This window comes from Heterocephalus glaber, unplaced genomic scaffold (genome assembly GCF_053883595.1).
Source record: "Heterocephalus glaber isolate CG9 unplaced genomic scaffold, H.glaber_assembly_v1.0 deba00001463, whole genome shotgun sequence".
NCBI classification, from domain to species: Eukaryota; Metazoa; Chordata; class Mammalia; order Rodentia; family Bathyergidae; genus Heterocephalus; species Heterocephalus glaber.
The window spans coordinates 5,746,413-5,764,177 of record NW_028258310.1 but is presented as its reverse complement, the minus strand read 5'-3'; the positions used below and the strand labels follow the sequence as shown (position 1 = coordinate 5,764,177).

At 38.8% G+C, this 17,765-nt stretch overlaps 1 protein-coding gene across 6 annotated transcripts in view; it reads right to left on the bottom strand.

Moving 5' to 3' along the window:
- The window catches only part of Megf10 (multiple EGF like domains 10), a 186,287-nt gene that overhangs the window by 49,943 nt on the left and 118,579 nt on the right, over window positions 1–17,765 (bottom strand). For all 6 annotated transcript variants that reach the window (XM_004854449.4, XM_004854448.3, XM_087180555.1 and 3 more), the window contains 4 exons: window positions 16,068–16,314; window positions 14,465–14,585; window positions 10,479–10,615; window positions 4,063–4,275 (listed from right to left, as the gene is read on the bottom strand). In XM_004854449.4, coding sequence (XP_004854506.2) covers window positions 4,063–4,275; window positions 10,479–10,615; window positions 14,465–14,585; window positions 16,068–16,314 — 718 coding nt within the window. The remainder of the gene's footprint in view (window positions 1–4,062; window positions 4,276–10,478; window positions 10,616–14,464; window positions 14,586–16,067; window positions 16,315–17,765) is intronic.

Here is a 17,765-nt window from a genome sequence, read left to right as displayed (position 1 = left end):
GAATTAAGTCTTCATGTGGGAGGCTCATAGTAAAGACTGATGGAATGAATAACTGACAAAGGCACAGCTGATGTTTAGTGGATCTGACTCCAGATCTAGTTTTCACACGTTAATCTCTTCCTGATACCTCTCAAAGATGATCTTTCAAGCAATGCTAAATGATAATCAGTACATCTGCATGAGTCTTGGCTTAAAGGGAATCAGCACTAATTGCAGGAATCACTCAGTTATATTCGTGTTGTTACAGTTGGTGAAGATGCAGACCAGCAGCTAGTATTTATAAAGCACTGAGTAAGTGCAAGTGCAGTGGGAATATTCCAAGTGCATTATCAGATTCAGTCCTCATAACACCCTAAAGCATGGGCACAGAAAGGGTAAGATTTATTCAAAGTCTCACACAGATAGTGGCAAAATCAAACTTGAACCGAGGTCTGCTTTTACACCCAAGAAAAAGGAAGTTTGCTAGCAGCAAAGGAGTACTAGATATTAAAGAGAACTGCTAAAATTTAAGAGTTAGCACCAGTATCATGTCAGCAGGATTATGCAAAACAACGAGGATAAATTTAAATTTCCTTTGGGAAAGCCCTATATTTGAAAAAAAGAAAAGAAAATATTTCAAGTAATAGGTTGAAGTAGTTTACATTATGTTAACATACTATAAAAGAAAGGACATTTTTGGTAGAAAATATTGCTTTACACTTAAAAGTAGAAAATAATATTCATGATGCAGGCATATATGTGTTAAGCAAAATAGATAATCTGGGGATAGTGAACTCAACTGAGAGAGCAGCAGTCAGGGAAACTGATATTTGATAGCCCCCTCCCCAGTGAGTGGTAGTGCACACTGGTTCGCAGATTGATTGACACCAAAATTAGCATTCTGCAATTTGTAATTAGATGTAGGAAGCCAGAGCACTTTGGAGGCATTTGATGGGTTCTCATGCATGCAACTTAATTGGTAATGAGATTTACATGTTGATGTAGGAGCAGCAGTCTGGATGTTGAAGGATGATATATTCAATACCTGTTTTCTATCTAAAGAACAGATTGCATATAGGAAAATAGGATTTTACACATAGGGGAATGCTTGTTATTTTATACACCCATGGAACTAGATATACATTTTCTAGGTATTTTTAAATTTGATGACTAAATTATTACAAGTTATTATATACAATAATAATATGCAATAATGACTAGAACCGGATGAGTCATTGAGCTTCCTTTTAGTCATTTCCTAAATGTTATTAATGCTCAAATGCAGTGGTAATTAGGTGGCATTTGCAAAGAGGCACATCCTGACTGCCAGCAGCTACTGAATGTCCTTATTAACAAGAGCTAATATATATATGCCATATGGAATTTAATTAAATATCAAATTTTATTTTCTTGCTCAAAATCATTTGCACTATAAAAGGTAATTTTCAGTAGAAAAGCTCAGGTCATGATGAAATGTGTTTAAACTCAAAAATAGTTCTAAAATTTAAAATACTAATACTATGTGTAAATATATTTAAACTCCTTTCAACTCAACAATAGATCACAAAGTAAAAATGATAACAAATTCTTTGCAACTCCTCCCATAAAGAGGTGGAGCATATTAAATCTGGACTTAGTTGTGCGACTTGCTTTGTCTTACCAACAAAAATTGCAGCTATGGCACACCAAAGGCTTGAAGGTGTTTTCATGCTGGCACTAGCCCTGTCTGTTGCTGCTTTTAGAAAACCATCCTGATGTAAAGAAGCCCAGCACAGTGTGCTAGATGCTGGATATACATAGCTCAGGCACATCCATCACCCAGCTAAACATTAGATATGCACATAAGGCTATCCAGGACCAATCAGCCTCCATTTGGTCTGCCAGCTGAACACAGGGAGAACAGCAGAAGACTCACCAAGCTGAGCCTGGCACAAATAGCCAAGTAAAAAAAATCAGCTAGTAAGTGTGCTTTATGGCACTATATTTGATATAAATTGTTTTTCATGATGTGGTAAAAGCTAATTAATACAAACCCCTACCCAAATATACAGTTGTAATACATGTCAATGTGCACATTCATATAACTCAAAATTTACCTAAAGGTAATATAAACTATTAATTTACATTGTATTAGTTATCTCATTAATTAAAATGAAATATAAAAGTATAATGAAATATAAAGTACAGTGAAAAGCTTTAGGGATAAATATATATCATGAATTATGTAATAGGAGAGCTCCACTTGCTTGCTTACATTACAAATGAGTAAGTTAAAGCTTTGAATTAAAAAAAAAATTCTGTCTGGTTCAAAGGGACACTGTCTTTCCAGGAATTTTATATGGAAGTTCAAGATACAGTACAAGAATTCCTGGGTGGTCAAGATATAAAAGTTAATGGATGGTGCTGACTATGAACCCAACCAGGTAGAGTCATAAAATCAATATTCAACTTATTTTAACAGAAATTTGTAAAAGCTAGTCTTTAAAAATAGCTTTCACACTATATTTAATCTTCTGATATCTGACATACATTATTAGACATATTTTATTGTTATTTTGATCTATGTGACTGTCAAGTAATCTTATGTGCTTCTTTATGAGAGCATGCATATTTAACTACATTGTACCTATTTCAAAATTATCACAGTATTGGTATTAAGTAATTCTCTACCTGCATCTTGCCACTACTAACATAGTATACAATTTCAACAAAGCTGACTGCTTCTCCAATTTTTCTCATGGCAGAAACCTTTCTACAGGTTTATCACTGCATTTGATTTAGCTGTGTGTACATACAACAAAGCACTACACGGGCATAGTGTGCTCTTAGCTATTGCTACACAAGGCTTACTTTTTTTTTTTTTGCAACAAGCCTTGTGCTACCGGAAAGGAAGCCACATTTACAATTTGTCTCTAATCCTGCTAGCTCCTTAAATATTGGAGAATTGAAACAAAATCGTGCAGAAGCTATTCACTTTTATTCCCCTAAATGTTTACCTAAACTTACTGTGTTGAGGATGGTAATATTTTCCAATAAAGAAACCCAAAACTTTACTAAAGTGGCTGAAAAAATCACCTGTATCACAGGGAACATATACTTGTTGACATGTACCACTAAACTACATCCCAGAATACACACACCACACACAAACACAAAACAAAGTCCACTTTTTCCTTCGTAACAATAGCTTGAAGAAGAGACCAAGGACATGCTTCTGTTTACTTTTAATTTTTGCACATTTGGGATTTCATGTGGCCGTGAGTTATCCTTCAGATGTATAAAGGAAGTAACATCTGTGCTGAATGCAAAGAATAGTAATTCTAGCAACATCTGAACCTCTATATAATGTACTACATTTTTGTCAAATTCAGCTTTTCCAGAAGTCTTTAAATAAGGCCAGGAATTCTAAGTTACGTGTATCTGGTGTTTGGAGGAGGGAAACAAAGTGACAGGGTGGGAAGATATTTTCAGCAGACAAGGTACAGTAAGGTGGGTGGGACTGTGGTTTCCTGTTCTCAAATTCTTTGAGAGAGTTTTGAGCTAAAAGACCCCTTGGGGCTCTATGTCAGAGTAATCAGTCCTGAAAAGATATTTCACGTGACGGCCACATGTGAAACACTTTCACAAAACTTTCACTGATCCACTTCCTCTCTGTAGCCCTTTTTCCTTCCACAGATGTGTTGTCAAGTAAAAGATATTGCAGTAAAAATATTTTATGGTATTTTTATATTCTAAACTTGGCTTAACCCCTTGTCTTTCCATTCCATCTTTGCTTCTAAGGGAGTGTCACAGAATCCCTCTCCTAGGGAAAAGTTGTCCTAAACTCAGCAAACTTAATCTTTATCAGGTGCCACTAATAGATAAAAGAATTTCATATCCACCAACAGCCATTTAACAATTCTAGTACTTCTGACCTGGACCATCACTCACTAATTCCTTTGGTATAATTATTCCTGTTCAGGATATCCCAAGGGAAGGAAGTGTCTTGCGGTGTAAAACTCTGTGGCTCCCTCTTACCAAATCCTGGACACTAAGATTAAAACTTTAATGGGACACATTCTTCGAGGAGCAGCCAACACTCACCTCTGAGTGTTCTCCAGGTGGCAGGGGCACTGCTTGTCACATCTGATGCCATAGAGACCCTCTGGACAGAGGCGCGCTTCACAGAGCTCGCCAGCAAAGCCGGCCTCGCAGAGGCACGTGCCGCTCACATGGTAGCACTTCCCTCCGTTGACACACCGGCAGGTTTCTGCACAGTGAACGCCATAGGTCCCAACAGGGCACTCATCTTGGCACCTATTGGCAAGAGTCGGGAACAGAAGACAGATCAGCCAGTGCCATGTAAAAATAAATGGTGGGTTCAAAATGGTTTTATTGTGAACCATAAAACTGCATTTTAAACTTCATATTGTTTAGTGATTGTCCCATTACAGGTGGAAAACCATTGAGATGAATTATTCTAGCTATTTGTTAGCAACAGCAGAGGAATAAATACCAAAACACAATAAAATTGTAAGCTTAGGACATGAAGAATGCTTCACACTTAGTGTTTGCCAAAGGCATATATAGCACTTCAGGAGATGCCAAGAAAAGGAGAAAAAAAATTGTCCATACATTTGTCCCATAATTAGGAAATTTTAAAGGTTACTTTTCCCCATTTTCAGTAGAAAACTTTGTGCCCATTTGAAACCGAAATTTAATCTCCTGGCTTCGCATTAATTATTCTCAACCATGACTCTTCTCTTTTCAAAGTTCAATAGTAATCACTCCCTCTCATTTAGAAAGCTATGTAACTAACTAGTAAAGTCCTCTTCAGATTTGGGGAATTCTGAGCTACTGACATTAGATGTCTTCTAGTTCACCTGGTAAGGTCTTGCCAGTAAATTATAGGAAGGGTTGGAGTTTCCTAGAACAAAATTTGGCAAAAGGTATGTCATCTTCTGTTGTGAAGAAGGTCTGCAGAATGGCAAGAAAAAAATATCAAACCTCACAAATTTATTTTTCTTAAAAATAGCATTAGAACTCTGTCCCAGAGGAAGGACATGCTCCAGGTGAGGTGAATGAGGTGGGAAGCCGAGTTGCTTTGGGAAATCCTGATAGAAAAGAGAAAATTATCTCTCACTACTCTGTGGAAAGCTCAAACAGTCCCTGGGCTCACCAATCTTCTTCTTCACAAGGGGAGGTGATGGGCTCCTTGCAGCAGCAGGAGAGCTTTCTGCCAAGGAGAGAGAGAGAGAGGGATGGGGGTGCATCTAGCTGAGTACTCATCACAAGTAGGGTACACTTTGTCTCAGCAGCAACTTCCCATGTGGCTCTCAAGTCATTCCAGACAGAGTGCAAAACACAGGTCAGCATTAAATTTTTCAGATCTGTGTTATGTGAGCAGCAAGGTGTGCTAACAAATTTGAGTATACTTAACAAAACAGCGAAGAAACATACTTAAAAGAAACAGCTTTTCACAAAGCTTTTCATATTTTAATGAGAAGGTACGATGGCTGCCAATACTAGGATTCTAGTGTAGAGGACAAATCTTGGAAATCCTTTGATAGTTTTCTGGTTAAACCTGGCCCTTGAATATATTGAATGTGATGGAGCCAAGAAAAGGGCCTCCTACGTGCTTTATTTCATAGATTCTAGACAGATCTTCAGGTGCATTGTCCATAGAAAAAGTCTTCAAACACTAAACCATGAGAGAAATCCTAGGGCAATAGAGCTAAAAGCATAAAATCAAATGCATGTGTTAGAGTTATACATGAATACACTTATTTTGGGGCCACAATATTTTTTAAAGGTCCTCATTATTTTCAACCTGTAGGAAGCTTTAATAAGCCAAGACTTCTAGTTTATTCCTTAAAGATGTAAAGTTTTTGTTTTTTGGGGTTTTTTTGGTACCGGGGATCGAACTCAGGTCCTTGTGTTCGCACAGCAGGCAGCGAAACCGCTGAGCTAAATCCCTGGCCCCAAAGACATGAAGTTTTAAAGATAGAAATACTGAGGTACAATGATTCTGACCTCAGTATGGGTTCTGCTGAAGGCAGGCAAGACAACCTTACAAGCTGTGTTCTTGGATTTCCTTCCCGGTCGGTACAAAAAGAAAAATATAAACAAAGTAAAGTAACACCACTTTCTCTTAAATGGATTTGGAAATAAATCCAAATGTTAAGCTTCAGACTGTTTTCATAGTTTTGACTCAGTAAAAAACACTCTAAATGTGGTCTAGATGGGAAGTCTGAGAAAGTATCTGTCACAAAATTACAGAGAACAGAGTGCATATTTTATTATATCTTGGCAAAGTCTTCCTATTCTCTGGAAAACCAAAAGTCATAATAGCCAGCCCTGACCCATATTTACCTTTCTAATCTATAATTGAACATACTTAGTTTGTATTATAAATGTAAAATGAAAAATACTTTAAATTTTACTTCCTAAAGCAGTCATTATGTCAGCTTGGTTCTTTTTTTGTGGGTGTTGCACTTGTAAGACAATCTTGTTAATAATAGTTATATCTATTTCCATCTCCCAGACCAAAATGGTAGGATGTCTTTCTGGAAATACATATTTTCCACCTTTTAAAAAATTACTGTTTTAATTGTGCAGATTTATGGAATGTAGTGTGATACTTTCATACATGTATGCAGAACATTTTCTACTTTGAAAACAAACGTAATCACTGTGTAGCCTATGATTGGCTTCTTGTCATTTCCTTTATCTTTGGGAAGCATCATTTCCCAACATATTTTATGTCCTTAAATGCTGGATTTGTAACCCTCAAGTGGAACAAGGAAAGTGATCTCAGGAATCAGTGAAAGAGAACATATATTTTCTTAAGAGATATGGCAGAGAAACTAATAAAGACAGAATAAGTATTGGCCATAGTAGAAATACAGCAATTTAGAACTTCAATTTAAAAAAAAATTCAAATAATAACCTGGAATTAGAAAAATGGATAAATATTGAGTAGAGATTAAGAGAACACAACACCAATCCCTAAATCACTGAGGTTACAGACTTGTTTTAATACCAATTTGGTTATTACGTTAAGGACGTGAGCAAGTGTATAAGACATGGCAGCTTCCTCTTTCACCTTTGTCCTTTTAAGCATGTCCCTCCCTACAGAGACCAGAATAGTGGGGACAAATCATGTTCTTCTGTAAACCTGGATTGAATGGGCCAGCTGTCTGCCTTTCTAACATCTGGAACTGTTGCTCCAGAAAAATATAAATGGAAGTGGAAAGGAGCCAACTTTTCCAGGGTCCTAGAGACAGAAAAGAGTTCCTCTGTTGAACACCAATGCTGCACTCCCTGCATGCCAGTCTGTATGTAATTTCTGACTTTACCTCCTTCGCTCACATACATCTTCACTCTCAGGGAAACAGGGAACAGAGGCATGGCAGGGAAGTCTCAGGGTTCACCTTAACAAGTTCCACCATCAGTTCCCAGATCCCTTCACCCCTTCATCCAACACTGAGCACCCATTCCCTGCACAGACCCACACTAGGCCATCAAAGGCCTCGGAATAATACTGGGAAAATGTCATCAACACTAGCAATGCTTTTGTGACATCTTCAAAAGAACTCTGTAAGGATCTGGAACCCATCCCTCTTCACTCTTATTTGGCTGCACCACATTACCTTTTCTCACCATGATATCCCCTTGAGCTTCCCGCAAAACCCAGAACGCTATTGGTCAGCCCACGTGCAACTCGGCCAGCCTGCAAGAAGCCCGCATTGTTTGGCTTCCCTGCGGCTGGCAGGGCTGTTTCCACATCCTGGAAATGTTTTATGGCAGCTGTCTGTGGTGGTATCTCCTCCTTGGGCAGCACCAGTCTGTCCTGATTTCAGAGATCAAGTTATACTGACTTCTCAAGAAAAGCGAAAGAACAAGTTAAGACCTCAGACTTCAAGGTATCCTCCTCGACATCTCCTGCCACAAACTGCCCATAGCTACTCATTGTTTTTCTTTCATGGTGACAAATGTGTGTGTTGTCACTCTGTGTGGGTATGTATGCTAACTCCAGAACCCAGCTGGGGTAACAACTGAAAAGAAGAATCATGTCATCATCATCATTGATGGATCAGAAAACAGCAGTTACAAGAGCAATAATTCAAGAAGAAAGTTTCCTTGTTCACCTTCTCTTTCTCTACCTTTTTAACCTCCTTGCTTGAAATCTAAAATTTACCTGAAAATTAGCAATTGCTCCCTATACTCCACAGAAGATGAATATGAACTTACTGTCCTTGTAAGTCTGTTGTTTTTTGTGTTGGCTTTAACTTGAAACTTAATCCCTAAAGGGCAATAAAATAGTTATATTGAAATCTTTATAGCCCAATAATTGAACATAAATCATTATTTTGGATTCTGCATGGTCTCATGCCTCTCCTGTCTTGACTTATTTTTCTGTTATAAGATGTTACTTGGATCCTGAAATCATCTAACAATCTTGTCTACCCAAAACACAACCAAAATTAGGAAGTTGGTCAAAAAACATTCTGAGTAGCCCATTTGCATTTATAAAAAATATACTAAATGTGTTACTAACACATATCAAAAAATTAAAAGAAAATATACAATTGTAATAGCAAAACATAAGAAAGCCTCTAACAAAATTAATTAGGTATTACTAATAAAAGTTCTTAATAAAAAATATGGACAAAAACTACATAAACACAAAGAAAACACTTTACCAATAATCAGTAATGAATATGAAATTATACTGAAGCCATGTTCAATAAAATATAGACCTGTATTTGTTAACACTGATTCAGAGGTTTAAATTAATGCAATAATTCAAGAAAATGAAATGATCATTATAAATATTAAAAAGCAGACTACCATCTTTGTCTATAGATGATTTGATTGTATAAATAAATAATATCTACTAAAATAACAATAATAACTAAAAAGGTCTTTAGAGTGGCTAGAAAAAGTAAATATTAAAAGTTTTCTTTATCTAGAAATACCCAACTAGAATCTGAAGTAGAACTTTAAAAACTTAAGTTCAGTGTCTACATGGGGAAAAAAACCCACAATATCTTATTAAAACTCATAGGAGGGCCAGGGATTTAGCTCAGTGGTTTCGCCGCCTGCTGTGCAAGCCCAAGGACCCGAGTTGGATCTCCGGTACCAAAAAAAAAAGTCATAGGAAGGGGCTGGGGATTTAGCTCAGTAGTTCCAGAGCCTGCCTGGCAAGCGCAAGGTCCCGAGTTCGATCCCAAGTACAAAAAAAAAAAAGTCATAGGAAGAAATTGAGGAAAAAAGGTGAAAGGAATTTTTATTCATAGATGAGTTCATAAATACTTACTCAAATGATAAACACATTATTTGTAGCTCATAGAAATCACTCAGCTGTAATAGCTATATGTATAAGTTCCAGTACTGCTTTGAAAGCATTAATGTACTAACTTATTTATTCCATATCACAATGCCAGAGGAAAATATGATTACAGATGTTTCTAAGGACATGTTGGCCTAAAATAGATCCCCAAATCTTTGTTCTTAATCATTATACCCTTCTGCCTCTGGAGTCTTTTCTCTCATTCTACACACACATTCAATGAGCTTGAGTATCCACTCTTCCAGGATGTAACAGATTAAGAGCAAATTAGAAGTAGGGTGAGCAGACCTCTCTGAAGTACAGTGGACGCCTGACTTAAGAACAAGGGCTGGTTGTAACTCAAGTTGGTCAACTGAAGGCTCAGGCTCCTCTACACAGCCTTCAAAGTCACTCTCCTGTATACAGGCTGATCTGTGTCTTTAGAGACACACTGACTCAGGATTTCACAATCCCACACAGAACCAGATGTTGCAATGTTCCTTCCAGCGCAAGTGGCTGGCATTTGGGTCATAACTCAAGACTCTGGTTCTAAATTAAAACTAAAATTCCAGTCCTAACTCAATTTGTTCATATGTCAGGCAAGTCATAACTCCAGACTCCACTGCAACAGTTTCTAATATAGGAAGTGATAAAAAATGGCATAAGAACTACAAAAACACAATACCCTGTTACCCCATCTCATGTGGATCAGGGAGCCCTGAAGTCCCAGAGGATCTCAAGCAATTATCACCACACAACATAATATAACATAATGACTAACATCCTTACCAGAAGTGAAATCATAAGAAGCTAACTTTATGCTTTTAAAAATACCTAGGTCCACATTCCATTTTAAAACCAATCTATCCAAAAACACTTAAAATGGGAATGACAATCCTAACCACTCAAAATTTCAGAATAACACACCTATTACGGTTCTGAAGAGCAAACATTTTATGGGGTTTTTTCTCAGTGCTTCCTGTGTTATCTTCACCATGGCTGTCTGTGATTCAGTTCTATATAATGAATTAGAATATAATTTTTCAAACAAAGGGACACTTCATAGGTGCTTCTGGAACACTATGTACAATTACAGACACAAGACATTGAAGGTTCTCCCAAAGCCCTCCAAGCTTTTCTCTCATATCATTAAAAATGGTCAGAAAAACACCAGAGCATCCCTCACCGTTCTCCTGTGTATCCTGGACTGCAATGACATTGGCCTGTGGCAGCGTCACATGTCCCTCCATTATGGCACTGACATTCTTGGGAACAGTTCTTTCCAAAGCGACCCTCTGGGCAAGGCTGACCACAGACTGTGCCCTGCATTCAAAGAGACTTGGAAAATTAGATGGGCCTCCAGCCAGAAAAGGACCGAAGGAAGGAGAAGAAAAGAGAGGACACAGAAAGGGAAGGAGGGGATAGAGAAAGGGCTGCAAGAAAATTAGATTAAGAGAATTTTAGAACACAAACACTGTTCATCATCTTAAAAATGTTAGAAATTTTAGATGGACTTATTTCCTTTGTAAGTCCAAATCTCAAGATACATTCAAATACAGCAAAATAGTAATCTTGAGAAAAACTAAAAACTGATGCATAAAATACAGTTACATCTAATCATTATGGCAACCTAAGGAATTTATAAATCCTCCTAAGTGTTCTTCCTGTGTCTTAGATGCACAGTAAGTCAACAATACTTATTGAGTGTCCATTACATAAATGGCAACATCTGGTGCAAATGGAATATCCAAATCTTTTACCACATGTTCTAGAGAAAAAAACGTATTATCATTGGCTTTATTTCTTAAAATATACCATAAAATAAGATTAAAATTTTGTGTACCAGAGTTAACAACATTGACTAAGAAATACTCTATAGGAATGAACCAGACATTTATTTCACAAGAAAAAGACGTATTCTCAGTAGGTTCATTAAGTACTTCTGAGCTAAGATCAATAAGAAAGCTTATTTCCCAGGGGAAAAAATCAAGAGAGTAATTTGGATATTTCTCCTCATCTGAGAGGCTGTCCATCCTTTCTAGCTGTCATTATATTCATCACAATCCTATGTGGATAAGAATAAGACAGTTTACCAAGAAGTCAATGAAATACTCTACTATTTTCTACTTCACTAAGCTACATAACTTGTAGTTTGGGTTTATTGGAGTTATAATTACTGGAGCATTTATTTGAGGTATTTATTGGATTATAATTAGAGCAAACAACATATTCTACAAAACAGGGATTTTTCTAATGCTTTTAACTATCAGAAAAGCATTGTCCTCCTTCTGTCTAAAACACAGCAGACTATTAGCACTCTGAAATTGGAGGCTAGCAAACACCAGATGGTTTTGTAAATGTTTATTCTGGATAGCATAAGAAAATACATTTCTGTAACTACTGGCTACCCACAAAGGCAGTTGGTGTGCTAATTAAGTCTCCTCTGGTGGTTCCTACCTATCTATAAACAGGGAAAGTTCGTCCACAGACTCTTGGAACTGAAAAAGCCTTTGAGAGATCATTCAAATTACAGCTTAATGGAGAATCATCTATGTGCCAGAAACAATACTAAGCACTGTGAATTAGAAGATAAGGACACAGTTCCTGCTTAGTTCACAAGGTAGTGAGGGGGACAAGTATAAAAGCAGCTCTAATTCCTCCTTTACTTACTTAGTGTAAGGTGAAGGTGACAACTTGATGAGGATCAGCACATACTGAGCTGTGTTTTCATGTAAATTTTCACTCTCAGGACTTGTTTCTAACTACCCATAATGGTTCCATGCAAACTCAGGGATGCAGTTGAAATGTTATTTATGAACAAGGACTAATGCGAGCAAGCATCTTTAAAGAGACATCATTTCTATTAGTTGAAGTATCCCTGTGTGTATTTATCTAACAAGAATACATGTTCATCTTTGAAAAAACACCTAAAATGATAGCACAAATATAATGTAATAAGGGACAAGGGTAAGTTGCAAGCTCATCCACACAGAGGAGAAAAAATGGTCTCAATCATTCAGTGCAAAACCTCTGTGAAGGTAGGAGCCCAGCACCCTGAGGACGTGGTGGGTGGCAGGCTCCATGGACCCAGGGAGGGTCCTTCTGTCTACTTACTGCTCTCATGGTCCAGGCCCGTTATTTTACATCAGGACCATTCCATCTGAGAAGAAAAAAAGCTGCAACCTGAAGAAGAGGCAACTCACATACAGCCTGAAGAAGAGACCCCTAGGAGTAGAACACCTGCAGCTCCTCATCTAATCTCTGACACTGCCAGGCCAGCCAATCTTTCCCTTTTGAAGGACCAACCAAGGACCTGTTCTGGAAAAAGGCTGAATATAGGAAATGAAAGAAATAGAAAAGTCAAAGATAGTCTAGTATTTCTACCTTGGGTAACCAAGTGTTGAATTTCATTCAGATAGAAAAGAAAGTTGGATGTGGTGGGGCACACCTGTAACCCCAGCACTCTGGGAGGCTATGGCAGGAGGATTCAGGCTTAAGCCCAGCCCAGGCAATCGAGCAACTTAGCAAAACCCTGTCTCAAAGTCAAAACCTAAATAAATAAAGACTGGGGCTGTAACTCAGCAGGAAAACCCTGGGTTCAATCTCCAGTACCACAAAATTAAAAAGTGATAGAAGAAGAATGGCTGTAAGAAAGGCTTAGGCATATGACAAGTTTGGCTTTGTCAACATTAACTTTTCTGGGCCTGGTAGAATGAGTTCAGTGCTTCTTCAGTAATCCTCAGGTGCTCAATAAAGGGCTGTTTCCCTTTGACTCCAATGTCTTGTGGAATTTCTTCATGTTTTGCTTCTGGGGTCAGACTTCAGCCAATTTACCATTTCTGACCCTCACCGTAGGTATTCACTGTATACTTGCCTCAGTGGTCCTGACACCTTGAACTCTACCATACTTCCCAAGACTATCCTTGGGAAGTAGACTCCAGGTCTCCTTTGTTCCAGATCCACAATAAACAGAAATTCCAGGCCACTTTACCTCCACATCTGGCTATGGAGACTCCACTTAGGCACAGCTCAGAGAGATAGTGTCTTTGTGTCTCTTGGTCATCAAGGTTGTGGTGTCTATTGAATGGTGACAAATACACATCTGAGCTCAGAACAGGTAAGACCAAGATTTGGCAAAATCAGCAGATGGTTGCACAAGTTATAGAACTGCATGAAAACCTAGGGAAGGTTTATAGTGAGAAAAGAGAAGAAAGATAGGGCAGAAACCTAGGAAATGCCATAATAAAGTGGCACACAGAAGAAAGAGGTTTAGGAAAAGAAATCTGTAGTAAGAGAAGTAAGAGAGAAGGTTATTAGAGGGGTGAAACATGAAGGTTAAGGAAAGGAGGTGAGTGATGGACAGAGTCACAACCGTAGAGAAGTGAAGCAGAGTAAAAACAGAAGAGTCCTCAGAGGGTCTGGCCAGTAAGAAGTCACTTGTCACCTTAGAAACTGATAGAGATGGGAGATAATGAACCAAATTGCTCTTTTAACTAGACTGTTAATAAAGAAAATGGACATTGATCATTCACTGTTCTGCACAAACCAACTCAGAGAGATAAGAAGCAATATTATTTCCTGGTTCCAGGTAAGCCTAATTAGTAAATGCTTTGACATTGTATATTCCACGCAGTGGAAGAGCACTGAGCCTATGAAATTGTTACATGAAGAAAAGGTGTTATGGCGAAATTTGGGAAATGTAATGACCTATAGCTTCCTCCTGTATTATCACACTAAGGTCTCTGAGAACGTGGCTTACTTCTGTGCACCTCCAGATTTGTATGATTGGATAAAGTTTTTCACATAACATTTAATCTGGTGACAATTGTTCTCAAAAAATAATAGCAACCAATGGACATAATTATGAAAATGGTTATTAAATAATTCCAGTGTTTATCAGCTCTGCCACCATTTTATCATTAGGGAAAAATGTAGGACAGATGGCCACTCTGTTCCATGAGGATTCTCCACACACTTCAAGTCCAGGACTAAATCATTCTGGTTTCTCTGGACACAGGATTTCAGTTTTAAAATGGCTATGTATTTCCAATTTTCCAATCTTTTAACTGTCATTGCTGCTCTCTTTTGTACAAAATTCTTCACATGGTATTCACTTGAGTGACCTGGAGTGCATGACTCAAGGAGTGGAGGAGGGATGGGAGGGAAGCTTACCATCCATCCAGAAGGGCAGGAGCATTCTCCGGTGACGTGGTGACACACTCCTCTGTTTTGGCAGGGGCATCTCTGCTCACACTGTGGTCCATGTTTGCCAGGGGGGCAAAGATCCTCACAGCTGAGGGATTAAAGTGTGACAAAGGACACCATTATTTACCCAATCACATGATCCTCAGGTTCACAGACACAACAGCACCCAGAGTCCTAAAATAGACAGGATTTCCTCATTCAATGATTAATTAACATCCAGGGCATTTATCACATTGGCTACAAATGTCTTGGGGGGGGGGGTCACCCAGGCTGTCCCTTTGTTTGGGTACCTTCTAAGGAAAGAATTTCAGTTTGAAGAACATCTGTCCTATCTGAGAGCACCCTTTAAAAAAATGGCCAAATCACCACATTGGTGGCAAGAACTTTGTACATAACCCTTATAAAGCACTTGTGCCACAGTTAAGTCTGCTTTTCTTTGTGTTTGTTCTAATTTCAAAGAAAATCAAAACATTTGCAAATTACCCCCTTGGTGCACGTATTTGTCATAATCAATTTTCAGCACTTCTTCAGACTGACAAGCCTCCATTCCTGTCACCCCTATGTCATGTGGACTGTCTTCTCTAAGCCTTTGTCTCTTTTGCTCTCCTGTGAAATCGCTCCAAGTTTCCCACAGCCCTATTCAATTGTGGCCTCTTTGAAAACCCATAAAAAACAATATTAACAATTAAACAGTTTGAGACGATGATCATCCATTCTTTTGAAAACAAGGCATTCTAAGCTAATTCAGTTTTTTCTTTAGCTCTACTTTATGGACATTAACACTGTTGGCAGGAAGTACTTACCTAATCAGCTGCATTTTTTCAAGTTTCAGTTCTGTGATTTATAATTATAATTTTCCCAGAAAGGGAATAAGATTTTTCTATCTCTTTTTTTTTTTTTTTTGGTAAATTCTGCTTCTTATTCTGTTTGCTAATAGAAGCAAATTGAAGAATCCCTTTCCCACAAGATAAGCAAATGGGGATCGAGTAGCTGCTTCAAAGTTCTCCAGAAAAAATTAAAACCTATTTATTTGCACACTTCCTGCACATATTTGCTATATATATCTTGATACTCACAAAGCAACATACATAACCCTGGGCATTAAGTAACCCAGTTAATCTTTGTAATCTTATATGGACTGTTTATAACATCTTCCTTTTCTACGATACTAACCCACCCTTCTTTATCCAGCAAATTAATTGTCACAGAGAGCAGGACAATCTGGTCCATGAGCAGCCAGCAGGAGAAAATGAATATAATGGTGGTAGATTCAAAGCGGAACTGAAATCTGCCACAAAAACCTTTGGTGTCATCCACACAGCATCCTGACTTTTCTACCTGGTGAGCTGGCCCTTGCATTCTGACCAGGTTCTGACAGTTGAGGGCTAAACAGCAGGAGGACCTTGGGGCCATCACTGCTCGGCTCCCTGTCTGTTTAGAGTCCATGCCCACCAGTTGCTATTCAGGCTGCAATAAAAATAGAGGCACAAGGAATATGGTGGTGGCAGTGGCATGATTGAGAGGGTAGGTGGGCTCTGTCTCACTGCTTAGCAGCATGGCAGTCACTTACAAGGCCCCGGTGTATCCTGGTGAGCACCGGCATTCCCCCGTGATATGGTCGCAGGTGGCTCCGTTCTGGCACTGGCATCTCTGGTGACAGTCATTACCATAGCTGCCCTGCTCACAGCGGTCCTCACAACGCCAGCCCCGGAAGCCTGCAGCACAGTGGCACGCCCCTGTGATGGGGTTGCACAGAGCCCCATTCTTGCACTGGCACCTGCTGCTGCAGTGAGGCCCCCAGTGATCACCATCACATGCTGAGGTGGGGAGAGAAACAGAGGGTGGTATCAGAGAATGGTATGGATTGTGGAAAGCTCTTCAGAGTCAGCTTTCCTCTCCCCTTGGAGGGAATGGCAAGGGGACCCCGCATCGCCATTCCTCAGCCCAGCTCCAGGCTCTGGCACTAACCCACAGCAGTGCTTCAGATTGGTGCTTAGCACCCACTGGGCCACATATTGTGATTCCACTGCTGAGGCTGAGAACCACACTTTTCAGCTCCAAGCTGGTGCTCAGCCCATTTCCTGCACCTAGAGGATGGAGTGTGATGGGGCTGGCATAATGAATGGAGGAGAGAAGGGTACAAGAGTATAGTGGGGAAAGACACTGGCCAGGCAGCTGGGAATGATCAGCTCATTCAGGGCATTTCATGCACGCTAAGGGTTTTAGATCACATCCTATGGACAAGAGATTGGGAATAAAAGATTTTAACCAAGGAGAGAAGGTACAAATTTGCCTCCAACTATGTTTGAGAGAGATAGAGCAGGAAGAACAGCAATAGTTCAGGTCAATGCAGGGGTCTGAACCCAACCAATGACAGTAAGGAGGGAGAGGGGACCCAGAGGGAGGGCTACTGGGAAGCCAACTTACCCTGCTGCTGTCAAGAAAACTGTTGATCTGCTTTCAAGGTATTGTCAAAATATGTGTGATTGGTAAACTCAAGTCCCTCCCAAAGAAAAGACAAGAAATCTGGGCACTGTGGTGCATGCCTGTAATCCCAGCCCTCGGGAGGCTGAGGCAGGAGGATCACTGTGAGTTGGAGGCCAGCCTGGGCTACATAGTGAGTTCAAGACCAGTCTGAATACACAGCAAGACCCTCTCTCTCTCTCAAAAAAAGAAAAACATAAAAGACAAGAAAACACTGGTCAAGTATCTTTAAATATAGTGACCTATTTCAGAAATAGGACAAACTCAAAACTGAAAATGAACAGCAAATCAAAAGATAATAGGCACATGAAACCAGGCAGGACAAAGTCATAAAATAACACATTAAAAATGTATTGGCAGCTTTGAAGAAAAGACAGAATGACTGCAAGGCAAAGGACAATGAGCAAGAAAGGAGGAGAAGACAAGAAAAAAATCTCAATCTCGAACATTCTAAAAAATTGCAATGGGTGTCAATAAACAAACCTACTCAATGTGTAGTGTCCAGCCAGTGTTGTATTTATTTATTAACTAGATGATTTTAAAAGATCAATAGGGAAGACACACTCCACGGAGAAGTCGTAAAATAAATTGTTTTTATGACTTAAAAATTCCATTTTATAAAAATTTTTTAATTTCAAAAGACTTAGAATAAACTCTTGTAAAAAAATAACTGGGTACACAGTAAACAACTCATTAGAAGTGCTAGATCTGTCTTCCAATATTAGAATCTACTTTCGATTTCATAATGTTGAAAAGTTTAAATAAATAATTCTGTTTTTAATCA